The sequence below is a fragment of the Maniola jurtina genome, chromosome 6, assembly GCF_905333055.1.
Source record: "Maniola jurtina chromosome 6, ilManJurt1.1, whole genome shotgun sequence".
Classification (NCBI taxonomy): Eukaryota; Metazoa; Arthropoda; class Insecta; order Lepidoptera; family Nymphalidae; genus Maniola; species Maniola jurtina.
In genome coordinates, this window is record NC_060034.1 from 4,346,132 (window position 1) to 4,365,405 (window position 19,274).

General features: G+C 36.2%; 1 protein-coding gene across 4 annotated transcripts in view; it reads left to right on the forward strand.

Annotated features, from left to right (window-relative positions):
* The window catches only part of LOC123865996 (transcriptional enhancer factor TEF-1), a 124,701-nt gene that overhangs the window by 19,841 nt on the left and 85,586 nt on the right, over positions 1–19,274 (forward strand). Inside the window, exon 2 of one of the 4 annotated variants that reach the window (XM_045907259.1) lies at positions 16,023–16,099. The exons of the other annotated variants lie outside the window; for them this stretch is intronic. Within the exon in view, the coding sequence (XP_045763215.1) occupies positions 16,066–16,099 (34 nt within the window). The 5' untranslated portion in view covers positions 16,023–16,065. The remainder of the gene's footprint in view (positions 1–16,022; positions 16,100–19,274) is intronic. 4 annotated transcript variants of the gene reach the window in all.

Consider the following 19,274-nt stretch of genomic DNA (forward strand, 5'->3'; position numbering starts at 1 on the left):
AGTGCCTAGGTTGATAATAATAAATAGTAATTAGTTTTCAAGTTAACCTTATGCCATGAAGCTAAACTTGAAAACTGATTAATTATTTAAGTTAATGTTAATTGTTAACTATGCCTAAATCTGTCACAATAAGAACGGGAAAGAGGTTCATTTACCATCCGTAAAATGACAGTTAAGTAGGTACACAGTTAACGTTAACTTGAAAAGTTATATTAAGCTCAGTCTCTGTTATACCTATCTTACCAGTATCTATCTACTTTCTACTTGTACGATAATTGAAAACTAATTAATAAATTAATTATCAATTCCCGAAGCATCCTTACAGTGAAGTGCGTCGCAAAGATCACTAGATTGCGGAGCTTTAGTTTCGTCTCTTGTCGGTTGCGCGAATGGGTGCCAAGAGTTATTTTGGTGAATACGCCCGATGTTTTTATTGCGACTCGACGCGACGGGGACGGGAGCGACAAGCAATAAGACGTGTAAACTGCTGACACTCCAAGCCCTCACGCGGCGTCGCACCTCATGGCCGATCTAACGCGATTTATCACGTTTCCGTCACTCCGATATTGAATCCAGTTGGATTTATATTTGTGCAAATTAACCTAGAACCTAGTCGTTTTGTAATTCAATCTTCTTCGTCGTCGGAGCTTACTAGTCCAAGATGCCGGCATTCAACCAGAGCCCTATTCTATTTCACATTGAAAGCATAAACAGATTCGTGAGAAATGCAGTTTGTTGTTTCTCCTTCCAAAAAACTTTTTCTAACCCTACCGAATCGGAAAACTGCAAAGTTTCTACCAAAATCGGGAAAGGAAATTTCTCCCTTTTGAAAGGAAGAGATTTTCGAAGGAGAAGGATCATCAGGCTCCAAGTGTATGTGTAATAATAGCCTTTTAGTATTTAGGTACTTGTCCCACCGCCGCGCCGCGCTGACTAGCGACTGGCTGGCTTTTTTTACCCGACTGCGGCAAAGCCACAAGGAAAGGTTATAATTTTAGCAGTCTATGTATGTATGTAATAATGTGTGTATGTATGTGTGTATGTTTGTATCCACTCGCTCATAACCCTGCGAGAAAACTATTCTAAGGACACATTGGCTCTGATTGCTCGTCATAAGTTGCTCGCAAATACGTTCGTTTCTAGTCTTTAGCTCTATTTGTTGCTCGGTAATCGTTGGCGGATGGACAAGTGCCTTACAATCCTTTTATAGACAGGTAGGTACCGTAAACTACCGTATAATAAAGGCGCCATAGCTCTATAGTATACATATAGGTATTGTAGCGCCGTCGTGTGAGGTTACGCTACCTGCTCTTATTGACCTGCCAGATTCCCCTAATCCCCGAACGAACTCCCCGACCACGAATCAAAGCCATTACTTGTCACGCATTACGAGGTGCTTAAATAGCTTATTGTCGAACTTATCAGCAGAAGTTCTGATGTAGCAGTCAGTATTATATAAATAGTTTACAGAAGCGGTAGGTATGATTATTATTTTATACCACGAAAGATTACACCATAAAATGGGGGAGCAGGTACATTACCATTAAAACTATTGATTCCATCTATCTAATTGATTACAAAAACCGGCCAAGTGCGAGTCGGACTTGCGCACCTTGGGTTCCGTACATTGGAAGGATATGTGAAATTACTGCTTAAATTATCTCCAACTGCAAATATTAGTTTGTGATAGGTATCTTTTCGGATTTTTCCCTTTACTTGTGCTATAAGACATTGCTTATTGCCAAATAGGATTCTAGGTCAACGTGAAGTATATCCTACCCTAAAGGTTTTGGATCCCGTGCGAGTGTCAAAATGTATAGACCTGAGTTTTTAATATTAATTTCATGTTGATACCTCCGCGTGTTCTGAGAGGAAAGGTGCTATAGACAAACACATAGACAACGAAGTGATCCTATGAGGGTTCCTTTTCTCCTTTGGAGGTACGGAACCGTAAAAATTATTTAGTAAAGCTGACCCAGTAAAGTTACCTAACTACCTAATTATAAGCAATGTTCCGAGCAAATTTTGAAAAAATTTGCAGCGGCCGATACGCTGCTGGATATATCTACGGTTGCGATGACTATCCAGTATCCAGTAGCCTCGCTCTATTCTCGGACTCCTATTTGTGGAGTACTACAGTGTACCCTCCTCACTTGCACTGAAAAATAAACCGTAAACCTGTAACTGTAGAGCATGATTCAGCTTTGAAGTAAAGTTGTCTTATCTAACCTTATAAAACACTCAACGTACTTAAGCGAAAGGACCCACTCCCTGCCTCTTATTTATCTTAATTTTACTTTCTAAAGAAATGACAAATGGGGATTATGGAGTGCGAAATTGGTGTCATATGAAATTATTGCCAACACGTTCACGGAGTAAACGCGCGTAAGTAGCTTATTATTATAATTTGAGTTGACGTTTGTATTAAAAAAACAGGCCAAGTGCGAGTCAGACTCGCGCACCGAGGGTTCCATACTCGGGTAGTTGTTTTGACATTTTGCACGATAAGTTAAAAATTATTGTGCATTAAAATAAATAAAAATATTTTTTAGAATGTACAGGAAAAGCCTTTTCATTATTTCATAATATGATACCCCACTTGGTATAGTAATCTTACTTTGAAAGTTGAAATACTAATGATTTGTTTATGAACACATTTTAATTAGTTTTTGTGATGTAGCCACAAATTCACGGTTTTCGGATTTTTCCCTTGACTGTGATAAAAGACCTAAGTACCTACCTGCCTTTCTTGATTCTAGGTCAACGGGCAGTACCCTGTAGTTTTTTTGACAGACACGATAGACAGACAGACAGATAACGAAGTGCGCATGTTCAGTGGCCGGAATCGAACCCCCGACCATCCGAGTAACAGGCGGGTATCTAAACTACTAGGCTCTATGAAACTTACTAAATAGGAAATGAAATAACATAAACTGTTTAGCTCCCAGTAGCCAGGTACCTACTATAATGATACTATACTGCAAAATTAGACAAAGTTTTGTTATAATTTTCACGATTGAGCACGCTGCGTTTATTGCAATTCGCAGGTAGCTCAATATGAAGCTTACTTTGAGTTCACTTGTTAAACTATCGTTGTGCTTAGTTGGAATTGTTCGCTCCCTTTGCGCCGTTCTTGGCGATTTAATTAAACTTGTTATTTGTGCGTTTTATTTCACAATCGGCTCGCTCGCTTTGATTGTCCGTTGGCTTGTGAGCGAACCCACTCTTTTGTCTTACGAGTTACGAGTATAACATAGGTATCTACTTTGCTAGTTTCTAAGTAGCTTAACTCTTTGTGCTATTATTACAGAGGGTAGAGGAGTGGATTATAATTGTAGCTATCTGAAAAAGAAGTAAAACTGGTCAATAAAGGCAACGGTTCAGAGTTCAGAGCTTATTTATTTTATTGAAAGCATTAAGAGGCCGTCAGCTCTATTTTCGATTTTTTAAGAATTATTGAAGACTGTAACGCTTCAGATATATCGATTATAACAAAGAAAATTGTAAAATATTAAAGATCAATCCCTTTTTAATAGATTCTTGGAAATAAAATATTATTCAAATCTTAATTTTTGCGGAAGACGTTTACTGATTTCACGCTTTTGAGTGAAACTTCGGTCACACATATGAGCACTAAAAATTGTAGAAAATGACGTATAAAAAATACTAATATTATGAACACACTCTTAGAATTGGATTCTTGGATTTAGTTTTTATACATTGTATACAAAATTAGTAAATAAAAAAATCCAAACCGTACGTACGATTTATAATAATTAATTTAATTTAAGTTATTTTTTTAGGTTCTTCGTGTTATTGTCAGGTAGGACAGTGAGTGTAGATGAGTCAGTGAATTATAATAATTTTATCATCATCTTCATCAACCGATAGACTCCACTGTTGGAATCTCTTTTAAGGTGTTGCGCCGCCGCACCGGCTGAATCCAGCGGTTCCCTGCGTTCCCTGGTAATTGGATTTGCAAAGAGTAGTCCTGACACACTGAACTCTTCAACCCAGCATAGAGATTCCCTCTAATGTAAACAAGGAATAAGGAGGGATTTTACGAAATTCCCACGAGAGCATAGTGGCGAGCAGTCGCTAGTAACTACATAGTTACATTACTAAACTATATCTCTATGTTATATCGTAATGTTTTGCTTTTCGAAAATGTACCTAACTGCTGAGTTTCTTGACGGCTTTTCTCAATAGGATCTGCTTTCCGAAACGGTGGCAGACCCCTGACATATCATAGTGGCATCTGATAGTTATTTATTTGACTGACCGAAACCTGTAGCACTCTAACTACCTAATTTTTTTTAGTTTTTAGGGTAAATTAGGTAAAAAAAATATTTTATTCCGTGCACTGTTTTCATTTGCGTACCTATAGTTTTAATTAATTCAGTAATAAATATTAATTATACTGAATATAGAGAACAAAGCCTGTTAATAATTTAGACATTGGTACTTTATAAACTCCTTCACAACCTCGAAAATCTAAAAATTTGCATAAAAACTCTGTTTCGCTGCTCTACAAACCGACATAGTTTTCCTAACAATAAAAGAGAGTATAAAAGTTCTTTCGTCTATTTTTAAGCAAAATACACCGTGCAAACGATACTAAAATTTTAGAATCCTATTTCAAGTAAGTAAAAGTATCTTGAAGATCGGTTTTGTTGTCCGTAGTACCGACCTACTAGTAAGATATACCTATCGAATTTAAATAATAGACTATTTATTTTGTGAGTGCGTTTAGGAAACGTCGTTTTTTTCGCTGTATATTACCTTAAAACATTAGTAAATCTCGGTAGGTACCTATTTACGATATAATAGCCATATCGAAAGTTGGTACATACTGTAAGGAGTCATTCAGAAATATAGGTATTTTTCTATTATTGAAATATTTTTGACGAATAATTGGAATGTCCTCCCAAAACATGCGCGGAAATTAAAAATCTTATATGATTTCCAAAAATTCTAATCAATTTTTAAAAATAATCCAACAGTATTCACGAGCAAGCTTCATATCATAGCAATCTACACAAAAACACACGTGCAGTCATGGCATAAATCTATTTGATACGGCTATACTAAAAAGAAACGGTAAGAAACTATGAACTCTGAATATTATTCTGAAAAAATAAGTACCTACTTCACCATTATCGTATCAATTTGCTAGTCAATTTAGAATAAATGAATTATCTATTTTACACGACGTTCAGGGTTTTCTCATGTATTTCTACACCGTTAAAGCAAGAGATGTTTAATTGCTTAAAATGCACGTAACTCCGAAAAGTTGTGAGGTGCGTGCCTGGGAGCAAACTCCCGATCTCCTGAATAGAAGAAACCATCAGGCTAGTAAACCACTAAGCTATCACGGTTATTGTGAGGAGAAAGTGCCCTTACTCTGTTAGGAGCCGGTGCGGCGATGGGTTGATCAAGATCATCATGATAATGATTAAAATTAGTAGAGAATAGAGATAATTTATCTACTGTTATTAGATTTAATATTACTGCCTATTAAAGTATTGTGCTCACATCGATGCCATAGGTTGCAAATACCTCGTGTGCGGTATTTAATAACAATTACTGCGTCGCTGTAATTATCGAGATACTAAATTTGAATTCTGTCCTGTGGTAAATGGCGGAGGACGCCGGCTAATATATTGATTTTGAACCCAATACCCGTGAAGCATTAAATATTGTATGTCCTCATTTTGTGTCTAGTGATTAAATTATCATTTTGCATTTATATAATAGCTAAAGGGCTTGTAATTAAAAAGTTCTTAACCAGACTTATCTCTGAAATTGCCGAGGGAAATTAATCTATGTACCTACTTATGGCGAAAAAATTCTGAAGTTATGCCTTTGGTTTGTTTAATTTTTCTGGACTACTATATAGGTACCTATCTTTAGACTCTTTCTTGAAATATAGTAATAGACTGTAATTTATGTTTAGCCAAGTAAAATTAAATCGGATGCAAAAGCACTACTTACCAATTAGTACTGTTTGATTTTGCCTGCATACATAAGTTGTACTTAATATTATCTAAATCATGTTAGGTACTTATATTGTATAGTACTAATTTTATTTAATCCGTAGGTAGGTATAACTCCTTATTACTTTATAACATATTATGTACTTGGATATTAGCATAGTGAGGGGATAAAGCATAACTTTGATGCATTTGCGTTAAGTACATATACCTACTTTAGTTTTCCTTAGTTTAGGTACTTCAAAAGTAAACAAGTAGCTTCTCGCTGAAATGCGTACGAGGCGCACTATAGGAGATATGCGTCCCATATGATCGTGATACCAAGAACTGATAATGAAATCATGATACGAGTGAAAAACTTAACTCCAGAAGGTCTAAAGCCCCGGAAAAATCGCGTCGCTTATGCATTTCTCCGAGGTTTCTGAGATTTGTCTGTTTTTTAAGCAAATTAGGGAAAAACAGACTGTAGTTGGTTTGCTCTAGTCTCTATGTGTACATAGATCTACCTATTCTAGATCATTCTATTTCTAAGGACTAAAAAATCTTAAGTAGGATCATCTAAGATATTAATATTTTATTTACAATTTATTATCACATCCCGTATAGAATTTTGGGCACCATTCTTAGCGCCAAAGATTAATGTTGCTCTCCGTCGCGTTGCTACGGAGCGGCTGTCGCGCGATAAATTAGACGCAACTCGTATTAGAAGCGGCATATTAAAACTACCTTCATCCCGCTCTAACTATAGTAGAAGTCCAACGTGAGACAAAGATATGAATAGTCACCAAGTGGCAGTGGCGTCACGGCAGGACCACTTTTTTTTTATTCCACGTCGGGACTAACGGTTAGCCGTAACTTAGTTACTTTAATGACGACTGTACGTGGACTTTTGTTTATCTATTCATCGTTTGTGTCTTTAACATACAGGAGTAGGAAGTTTTGTGGAGTAGATTGATCGGCTTTTTGTTTTAACTTTCAACTTTCAGTCATGTTTCTTCCTGACATAAAATATTCCCTTTTGCCCGCGATTGAAGTGCGCATTTTTTTTGCACGATAATTTATAGCCTGTAGATAGATGGCCCACGATTTCATCCTCGTGGATTTAGTTGTTTTTAATCCTCTAAGAACTCTTTGATTTCCCAGGATAATATCCGCAACACCAATTAATATCACTAAATACGATCGCGGAAGCTAACTTGAATCTTGATTAAAAAAACTTTCAGTGATATAGTGTAACTTTTTTTGCTACGACCAAGCCAACAACCAAGATCTTAAGTCAAGTAGTTACTATGTAACTTGACTACGCCTTCAAACAACATTCGTTTACGATTATAGATAGGGAAATATTTTTTTAAAATAAATAATTAAACTTAACGATGCGATGCCTCGTTAAACTAACACGAAAAGAAAATATTTTCCTTCTTATTTAGGTTAAGTATAATATGTAGCAACAAGTATGCCAGTGATGCGATCTGACCAGTACTGTGCCGCTAGTACAAGTTTGCATCTCGAAAAGTATTATGGTTTTCATGAGCTTCGATATTATGATGTCAAAGGAAAAGGTGTCTAATCTCTTTGCTTTAAAGTTGTACATTATTTACTCCTTATTCGTTGTATCACACATGACAGTGAGCTTGTGATCATTATTCTGCGATGGTTTTGTGGCATTATTTATAGATAACGCTACGCCTCACTAGCATGCGCCACTTCTCCCTACTAGCAGGTGCCCTCATGCAAATGAATTAGGACCAACCACATCGAATATGATTTCGTCAACCTATCGTATGGGCAACCTTTCACGAGGTCTCCATTCCACTCTATTCCATCCGTCTGTATGCGTCCACTGCTGGACATAGGCCTTTCCAAGAGCGCGCCACCAAGCACGGACCTCCGCCTTCCTCGTCCACCTTCTTTAGGTCTGTACGAAAAAGGCGATCTAGATTCTAGAGGGTCATTTAATATTCTGTACTACCGATTTTTATTTTAACTACTTAATACTACGTGGATGCTTGGTGTATGGAGGAATTCCCCATCGAATTTCGTTTTCGGAAGGTATGAAACTCGTGTTAAGGTCACAGATTGCTCGGCTGGCCCTGGCGTACCTATCTGCAATCGGTAAATGGTTACTTTAAGTCTCGATATGCGAAGTATTCCCCGTGGAATGTCACCGTCAATGCACTGTACTTATATGCGCTCGGGCGGACTGAATTTTTTTCTTATCTCCGATGCATTTTCTGCGAGTTTTCATTGCAAGCTACGTGTGCCAAAGAGATTTACCAAAACGATAGAGCGGCTATTGTGCTAAAATAATTTTAACCAACGCAAATTATCTTTTCAGTTTAGAAGGAAATAAAATAATATTACGTAGATGTTACGTAGGCCAGGCATATCGAATTGAAAACCTAACCTTTTTTGAAGTAGACTGAAAATATGTAGTTTGTTTCATAAAATCTATTTGCATCAAGCAATGGCAAAACATGAATTTAATGTATACTTAAATAGAAGATTCATTACGAATGTTTGAAAAGAGCGACTATCGAGTATCAGTTGTTCTTCTTGGTAGGGAAAATATTCCTTTCAGTGCTTCTGCAGTTATTACCACAATGGATACACCTGGACACTTAACTATTCAAAAGTACCTATTTTTGAAAAAGAATACATGAATAAGGCGCTATTGGTGCTCATTCATTCATTTACTCATAGGCTGTTAAATGACCTGCGGTCAAATTTTGTATGATGAAACGATGGGATTTGACCAGTCGGTCATTTAACCGCCCGTGCGCGCCCGGCCTGAAGTAATATTGAAGGTTAAGCTGGAATTGTACTTTTGCCCCGTCTGACCTTATCGTTTAATATCTTTGACAAGACTAGCCAATCCGTTCGCCCGTTTTGTATCGGAGTAGTTAAACGTATTAACTGTAATGTTGAGATCTTAGCTGAGATCTTTATAAACTTCTTTTTTTTTTACTGACAACTTGTAGCAGATGCCTGCAATCCCCTTTATTCAAGTACTTTTGTCTCACTATATTATGTTCCAGATATTTCTAACAGTTAGCTGATATGCAAAAATGACTTTTGATTTCAGGTTTTTTTTTGTCCTATATTTTTAACTCACCTTTATTTTTCATTGGCAATTGAAAATTCGTCTCTGATTTTTTGAGTAGGTTTGGGGACTGAAAAATACGAGATACCTACTCGCGTTTCTCGGTTTCCCATATTATTGTCCAACTAACTATAAAAGACGAAAATAGACCAAAACTTCAGTCTCAAAACTATGACTTATCAAATTCTGATGCCGGCCCTTTGCCATTGAACCAACGCGTTGCATTGTTGAGGCCTCAGAAACGATTTTATTACCTCATTAATTTTATTATAATGTCCGTAATAAATTATACGATTACCACACACGATTGCCACATTTTTTCATTACCCTCTAATTCTCCCCGGGTGTGGATATTAGCTCGCAGTAATAACCCGGCTCCCGTCATCCATCACGGCGGTGCAATCGTTTCGCTGTCAGTTCTATTCCGGGTCGCTCCATTTTCGCTAATGATCCCCTTGCGATCGCGCGACATCTACAGAATCTTAGGGCCTGGACACAAAACGCGATGGCAGCGACGCATAACGGCAGCAACGCAGCAGAGCTCACACTGAGCGTGTATATTATATTTTGTGATGTGACAGGAACTTCATGAAAGCCTTCACGCTCAAGTAAACTCACGTAGCTAGCAGTTGCCATCGCACTCAGCAGTGACGTGTTTTCCAGTGGTATCAACGATACCTGCAACTACAGGCGGATCATTGCAGGACCGCTGGTCCGTAGTATTAAATCAGGTGTTCACGCTACAGTGTGATCGAGCTCGTGCTGTCTCGAAAGCGTCTGTCCAAGCCTTAAAAGCCAATCGCGATGTCACTACGCACGTGCAAGCCCTCAGCGGCGCTGTTCGGGCGAATGCAAAATTTATCTCAACTTTCAGCAAACATTCGAGGTTTATTCAAGCGTCCCTAGATTTTCCCAAAGCGTTGCAAGTTAAACGTGCACAACTGCGCGCCGCGGCGCATCCTCGCTGTTTATGAGCTTTGTACAAATAAAAGTGAACATGCCGGATCGCGTTCCACGTGAGAGAGTTTATAATTTATTTGCTTGCAGTTTTCTGGCGACGATTTTCCCACAGGGGCGGTGTCTCAAACGAGCCGCGCCCGCCCTTTATGTGGTTTTTTGTAGCGACACAAAATGCCCCGGTGAAAAACATTCAGTGATAACTGGTAACAATCGCTGCCGCCCGGATGCCCCTGCCATTCCACGCATACCGACCATTGGACCGAGCCTCTTGCTTTTTCATCTAGCAGCGTATCGCTAACCGAAAGATCTGCCTCGTGACTCGCGTAGCTAATGAACATTGAATTATTTATTATATTTAATTAGAGACTGGAACGTATATTTTTTAAGTAGTCGTGATGGTCTAGTGCGTAGACCGTGTGTGTCCTGACAAATTTCGTCGACAAAACTTATGTGCTTAATTAATATTCTGAATTCATTAAGTGCTGTTGGGCGAAGAAAAATACAGCTAGAAACCTGTGTAATGGATATATAATAATACTACTTTTAGTCTACGATTTTGATTGCGTGGGTTTAGGTTATTTAAAATCCAAGAAAAACAAAGGGATTGTTTTCCCAGGAACTTTAGCCTATGTTCGTCTCCAGGATGTACGATAACTCTATCCAGATAAGATCCATACCTACTAACTACTTATAGGTAATATTATAAATGCGAAAGTGTTTCTGTCGGTCTGCTACCTTTTAGGAACTAAATAACTTGTTTTAAAAAGATTTCCGAAACGTTATTTTATTACCTAGAGGCACATGTCTGAGCTTAGAGCTTTACATTTTACGGTTCGGTTAATCCAGACTAGATATTGTGCAACTCTTTAGGTAGTTTTGAATAAACCGGTTTCCATATAAAACTGATTTCGCAACAGTTAAATCTAGGCACACTTTAAACTAAATATCTATACTTACCTACCTAAGTATATTATTTCAATTCCTAACAAAAGGTTCTAAGTTTACAACGCGCAATGTTTCTCTAAATTTATTTGACACACAATATTTCACGTCGTGAGTAAGCAAAACCAGTTCTGTATATTTAAATACGAAAGTGTCTCTCTGCGTTATATTTCTCATCGCTGAGGGTCGTGAGTTGTGATCCCTTTCCATAATAGAGGGAATTATGGGAAATTTATTCCTAGCTACCTACCGAATTTGTAGCATTATTCTCCAACACTATTATTTCAAATAGACCGCAAAGCCAGTAAAATATAAAATGTTCTAGTATTAGACTTACTTATTTAAATAGGTACTTACATAATATAAATTCTCTTTTCTTAGCATTCTATTTTTTTTATTTCATTCATTCTCATAATATAAAAAATTTATAGCTTCGCAGTCATAAAGTAAGCGACGAATTTCATAGAAACGGAACATTTTCACGCTTCGCACCAGTACAAATAGCGTTTTTATTAATGTCCCATTGTTCCTTAATCGCCGGTCTAGATTTGATACAGCGATAAGTTTTCCGTTAAAAGAATAAGTAATGGAAGTAAGTAAAGGAATCTTCTGAGCTGTGGCTTTTGACCGAAATCTGAAAAAGCGACCTTTAAGGCCTCAGCCCTCAATACTTATACCTTGGGCATTGGGCAAGCATATTGGACTCAGGAAGTAGCTAAGTATCGCATAATATAATATTATGTTCAACGAATTATGGCCATTAGCCTCTCGCCGACAAGCGGCGGTTTTACAAGCTCACGATCTTGGTGCAATTGGGTGCCAATAGCGCTAACACGTTTGCTTCTTGTCCAGTTTGCAGTTATTCAATTAGCGAAAAAAGTTTTCATTATTGTGATGTAAGATGCGATCCTTCCACATCCATAGATAATTATGAATTTTATTATCAAACGGTTAATATAGAACAATACACCAAAGAGTACAGCAGATAGCTGTCTTTACATTGGCTCAATATACAAGGTCCAGGGACCCAACTCTTTATCTTAAAGTGTACCTATATTAGAGCCTTTAGATCTTGACTCAGATATTATATTATCTCTCACTCCAATCGCTATTTGACTGGCATTGCTCTCCTGCGGTTAAAGGCAAACGTCGATTTTTCAACTGTTAAAACCTTGGTTCGGAGAAGTTTACCAAATAATTTACTGCCAACTGAAGCCTTAATTAAAATTTCTCGTACACATACCTCTAAAATAATTGTATCGGTATGGTATTTTCTAAGCCAAATTTTTGGTCAAGCATGCCCTAAATGGGCCCTAAGGAGTTAAATTTTAATAAATGCTTGCAGGCTTTTTGGTATGTAGCATGTAGGTTCTAGGTACTAAAAGAATAAGAAGGAATTCAAAGTTGCGAAAATTCTAGAACTAAACCATTGCGTTAACCGTCTAAAATAATTTTGAGAACTTTTTTGGGAATAAGTAGTACAAGACTGCTATATCGCAGAACTATCAGCTAAGAAATTTAGGAAAATCTGACTTTTGACATTATACAAAGCGTAGGACCTTGGTTAGGCATTCTGCACTTCATCCTAAAGCTAAAGGTCAATCTACTTGTATCTGCCTATGGTGTCGATGCGTGGGTCGAAAACTATATTCATTAACATATATATATTCATAGACATATTGCTATATAAGTAATTATTGTTAATGTTTTATTTTATGTTAGTGTGTTATTTTAGCTATCTCCTTATTTTCAAAATAGTAGGTATGTACCTACCTACCAAAGGCTTTGAATAGAGTTTTCTAAATATTTTATGACTACTTATTATCACCAGTTTTCAAAAAAAATGAACTGCATTGCTTGTACATAGAATGTGTTAGCTATTCAGTTTATCTTAACTTAGGTATAAACTTAAAGAAAATCCAGAAATTATGCCTGTATGTCCTTAATACACTTGGTACCTTATGTGAATTACTTGTATAAAATTAAGAACTAGAGTAAAATAAATACTTTTGAAATACTTGTTCTAAATATTTGAAAGTTGATTCTTTGTTAATAACAACTACCGTCGAAACGAGTCAATTTGTCTTGAAACGTATTCGGCTATTCATAACGCTCACAAATCTCGTGAGATGTATCTCTGTGCTAGTTTACTGACAATAAATTGTATGTTTAGCGTCGGCGACTTGTATACTACTTACCTATAATTAACAATAGTATAAAAGTGTCCACACGCGGGACCAACTTCTATTCCAACATAAGTTCCAACTTCCAATCCAGTTATAAGCAGCCGTTCAAAAAGAAAGGCAAATCGATCTTCAACCCAGATGGGCTAATTATACATTATTAGTTATATTATTTTGTAGAAAAATAATAATAAATTTGTAAATAAGGCAATTTTTCTCAAACTTTCCTTAAAATACTGATGTTAATTGATTAACATTTTTGATTATGAACATCCAAATCCAAAATTTGTAAGAAAAAGATTTTTGTGTTTCAAATGCTGCGAGATTCGAAAAATAATCGCCACAATATTTTATATATTTTATTAATTAAAGTTTGGCATCAGTTCAACTGATATTTTTTCACCCGACTTCAAAAAAAGGAGGAGGTTCTCAATTCGACTGAATGTTGTTTTATTTTTATTTGTCCCTCAGATTCTGTGATGACTGATGGACAGATGATCGCACCAGACATGAGCTATGAACCGCAATAATGCTTATGTCTAAAATGTTAACCCATTCAATTCATGTCTATGACTTTTGTACGGATGCGAAACCGAACGTCTACTCTAAACTAATTTATCTTACCTACATATCTAGTTGTCATTGAAAGTTGGTTCCGTGTGTAGAGCCATTTATCCACGATTTCCAAACTAAGCGGCGCAACGCGGATCGTTTGTCACGATCTAAATTGCTCTTTATGAGGATTATCTGCAGTGTATAGGATTTCGCTTTGTTGAATTTAGTTATGGCGCGTAATTTTAACGCAATCCTAATCATAATGATCTTTGTCTTAACTACGAGTTTTTGGTTTCATTGGTCTAAAATAAAAGTTATATTAGAACTGTTCACTCCAACTTATTGAACATACCTATTACTGCCATCAAAGTAACCTTGGTGCAAAAAAATAGGACAGACAACGTTGGCTCTACTAAAAGAAAACATTATCCAATAGTGGATGCATAATGACTGTTGATGATGGTGATGATGAGGCAGTGATATATTTTTTTGAATTATTACTAAGGTTTTGTAAATAACTTAAATTTAACCACAGGAAGCCTCCTATTCCTATAACCTCTCGATATTGGACCATTAAAAACATTCCACAGTATGGCTCTCTCTATAGGTAATAAAATAAATTATTTCATCTCAATTAAGACTTTAACAAGTGTAAATTAAAAATTTATAACACCCCCGACGATCCAAAGTATTTGAGTTTTCCAAAACATCATTTTCAAATAAATAATTATGTATTTAGGCAACGTCCATCTTGACAGCTTGACATTTGTCTATTGACATAATATTAAGAACCTAACGGTTATATAACCTTCTTTTCTACAAGAAAACTAGAAAAGAGCTCATAACTCATAAACGGCTGAACCAATTTTTTTAGATTATAGCTAAGAACACTCTCGATCAAGCCACCTTTCAAACAAAAAAAACTAAATTAAAATCGGTTCATTCGTTTAGGCGCTACGATGCCACAGACAGATACACAGATACACAGATACACAGATACACAGATACACACGTCAAACTTATAACACCCCTCTTTTTGGGTCGGGGGTTAAAAAGAATACCTACCTAGCAGAAATTCCTTTCACAGACCTTTCACCTGCTTATTGTTTTGGAAGCACAGCATAAATAAGGCATAGCAATTCAGGTAACAATCGAGGCCCGATGGGCATTTGGTCAGATTCCGGAGCCGGCAGCCATGGCAGCCACGTGTGCTCGCATGCCTCGGCCTGAATATGCAATCCTTGCTTGAATTCTAGCCCCTATATTCCCGAATATTCCATCTAGGTACCTACAATGGATATTGCGAACACGTTGCCGAAGTGAAATGTCGTCTTTATGTATCGCTTTAGATTTCGCATAATCTGGTGCCAGCTTTAGATTCATCAGTTCGTTACCAACGTATGGATCTTTGACTATATTATTTAGTTTGTAAAAAAATCAATACACAGTTATTTTAAGTACAAAATTAAAAGTTTGGGCTTTGCGCTCCATTGTTGACATTTTCGATTAATTGTAACTTTATCTAATGTAATGTTATGTTTTGTAGATAATACCATAATTATTTAAATAAAGAAATTAGGAAATATAGAAAAAACAGCTTATCAAACGGGTAGGTAATAGGTATTATATCTATAAGAATATTTGATTATGTACCTATTAAAAATATGAAAGTTTCATTATTTAGGCAGGCAGGTAGGTATCTATTTATTCGAGCGACTATCAGCGAGTTATCAGAGTATCTTATGAAATACAGAACTATTGTTTATCTAATGGAAATATACCAAAAATGTGTTAAGAATGTGATATTTAAGAACATGAAAACTAAGATAGGTAGCTGTCTTTTTATCTCTTTTCACAAGCATAACAATATGATTTCAATATCAGCAATCTATCTGCATGTAGAATTGGTTCAGTAAAACAAGTTGTAAGATCAATGTTCCATTTAGATAAGGTTTTAATAATACGTGAAATATTTATCCTTAGAAAAGGGTAACATAACAAAACATTTTTAAAATCTTACAATAAAATGCTATTATATAAATGTTTAATGTACATACTTACTCATATCGCCCTTTCCGTGAGTTTAACCTAGAGTTAAACATGTCTAATTTTTAAGGAAAAAAAAAACTTAACTTTTGAAATAAGATGCTTTTTAGCGACGCTCACGCACTACTTACCGTCAGTGTGGTCCAACTTTACAAAACCAATCAAGTTTATTTATCAGAGTTTTATTACCATTCATGTCCTACCCTGTAAATCTTATAATTTATGATTTGTCCGTTTTAGGTAAGTGACAAATGGAAAGTTTACTTCGGTGATCGGTTCTCTCATGATGCACCCTGCAGGATACTACGCTAATCTTGGTAAGAGCAAACTACGCTAATCTTGGTAAGAGCAAACACGTTCACTGCCCTGACGGACTTTATAAATGACCGACACTACAACGTTCCCTGCAGACCCTGTCGGATTATAATTACATATGTCCAACAACCACATGTCAAATTGGAATCTCCTTTCTGCCTGATGGTCCGCTTCCAGCTATACATATCATAGCAAAACCAGTTATATTATACCATGTCAAATAAAATATTGCCATACCTACCTTTCAACAAAAACTTGCAATGTATATAATTTACATTAATTAATTAATTAATGTAGCGTGGTAAAGTACCTAAAAAGCTTGCTTTTTATGCAATTCAAAAGGTGGTCGGGTGGCGCACCCTTGTCCCATATCCATAGTGTTATATCTTATTATGTCCGTGTGTGTTACTTATAAAAAACGAGAAAAAAAACCTTCACGTAGATAAATCTACAACCATTTTGCAACCATTAATGGAAAAATTCGAAACTATACCTAAAACATATTTATAGTACTCCGCAAGTAGGTACCTACTGTGCTTTGAATCTATGAATATGTATGTAACCGTGGTTATTATGACAGAATATTGAATTTCTCTAAACAAAGATTAATTTTAATAAATAAGTTGCATGTAAAGTCGTCAATTAGTCGTTCCAAAAAAAACTGTTAATTACTAGCGTAACGTCGTTACTCATCTATTACGGCCATTATCTGGCTTAATTATAATTCCTGTCCAGTTCTTATCGCGGCTTATCTTTTCTGCGAAATGATAAAGACGTATTATGACGTAACTTTCGACATGGAAAAATATCGCCCACGATACATCTTATTAATAAACTAGCTGATGCCCGCTGCCCGCAGCTTCGCCCGCGTGGATCGGTCAGATCCCCTGCAGCATCAGGATTGAGGAGTTGGACTCCAAATTTTTTATGAAACAATGTCGCAAAGTTTCTCTATCGATTAAAAAAAAAATTACGCAAATCGGTTCAGAAATCTCGGAGATTTCGGTGTACATAGGTAGAAAAACACAACTCCCTTTTTGAAAGTCGGTTAAAAAAGTAGCCTATGTTACGCCCTGGTCAATCCTCAACTTGTCTGTGAAAATCCCGTCAAAATCGGTTCAGCCGTTCCGGAGATTAGCCTTTTCAAACAGACAGACAGACAGACAAAAATTTTAAAAACGTGTTATTCAGTGTTGGTATCGTTCAAATAACCATATGAGCTTATTATGAGGTAGTTATTTCGAAATTACAGACAGACACTCCAATTTTATTTATTAGTATAGATTAAATATAGGTAACTAGGTACCTATATCGTACTTAAAAGGCAAAGCTGACTGACTGACTGATCTATTGAAACGCACAGCTCAAACTACTGGACGGATCAAGCTGATTTTTTTTTTAAAGAGTATTAGCCATGTTAAATGACTATTATTCCCCTTTCCTCTCCAACTAAGCGTTAGGCTAGTGCTAGGAGTAGGTACGACAATAGTGCAACGGGCGGGGTTTGAACCGTAGAGCTGAAAGGCATGCTAGCTACTCGTAGATAGCTATTAATAAGATGAAGACATCCGCTAAAAAGCTTATTTTGAAAATTCAACTCCTAAATGGGTAGAATAGGGGTTTCAAAATTGTTTACCTAGTCTACGTAGACGAAGTCGCGGTCCTAAGCTAGTATAATACAATGCATACCTTTAAGTTAAGCATTTTATCTAGCTACAAGCTTTTTTCACGGGTCTGCTTTCGTAAAAATCATATTAAAGTTTCTCTTTATTGAAACTTCAGCGCAATTTTGCCAGCAGCTCTGCTGTGCTGAATATCGATTCTTGAACGCTTGAATGCAATTATTTTGAGTAAACAAAACCAGGTTTACGAGTTTTTTAGTTAGAAAGGAATTCTTTAGTTTGTTTCCACGGAATAGACAACTTTGTACTTGAATGTGCAATACAAAGTAATCGACTCAATGTTTTTAATTAGGTCCCTACAGAAGTGGAACCTGTAAATCAAACGAAACTAACTAAACGCTTATTAGAATAATGAAATTATTAATAAACTTCAATCAATAATAAGCGATGTCGATTAACGTAATTAAAAGAGATTGGCGCCTCCCCATACAACGGTGCTCTACTTTCACTTATTTAATTGAGTGCTATACAAGGGCCGGAGTAAAACCGGTGGTTTACTTGAACTAATTTTATAATGATATCAATTTAACCGACAAACGGTTTTCTTTTAAATGAAAGACATGGATTATTTCAATATACCTACTTAATTAATACTGTTATGACACTGATCGTTTAAATATTTTTTTTTAATTTATGATAGTGTTTTATCTACTGATAGTGTTTTAGTACACTTCAAGGAAACTAATGTTTTACGCTAACTCCAGTGACAATAAAAAGAAAAATATTATTATAATTTGCACACTTTAAATAGATATAAATTAACAAGGAATAAAAAGCATTCAAAGGCGACCTTAGTACCTACTGCAAGCAGATGCTAGGCAACCTTTGGTTAAAGACTTGTGGTTAAAAGACTATTATACCTACCTATCTATATTTACTCAAAAACTTACCAAGACTCAGACTCTTGTATTACGATAAAAACCATGTAAAAACATAACAAATTATTTAGGACTAGATGATACCCGCGAGTACGTCCGCGTGGGTTTAGCTTTTAAAAATCCCATGGAAATTCTTTGATTTTCCGGGATAAAAAGTTTCCTATGTCGATTTCCTGGACGCAAGCCATCTCTGTACCTTTCATATAAATCTTTTAAACGGATGGGCCTCTAAGTGTCCCGTGGGAACTTTTTTTATTTTCCGGGATAAAAAGTAGCCCATGTCCGTCTCCGGGATGTAAGCTTCTAGCCATCAAATCAGTTAAATTGTTGGGCCGTGAAAAGCAGGCAGATAGACAAACAGACACACTTTCGCATTTATAATATTAGTATGGAGTATGGATGGATGGATGTAATTTATTATGATGAATATAGAGTAATTTCTTTATTTTGTTTCTGTTACTGGCAATGCGTGACTCGCTTGTAGATAAGAAATTAGATTCGTGATGCGAATCAAGTTCAAGATTATGCTGATAAGGCGATGCGTGTCTTACATAACTGGCTGACTGATACCGTCATTTATTATTTACATTTAGTTTACTTAGATAGTTTAGCCTAAG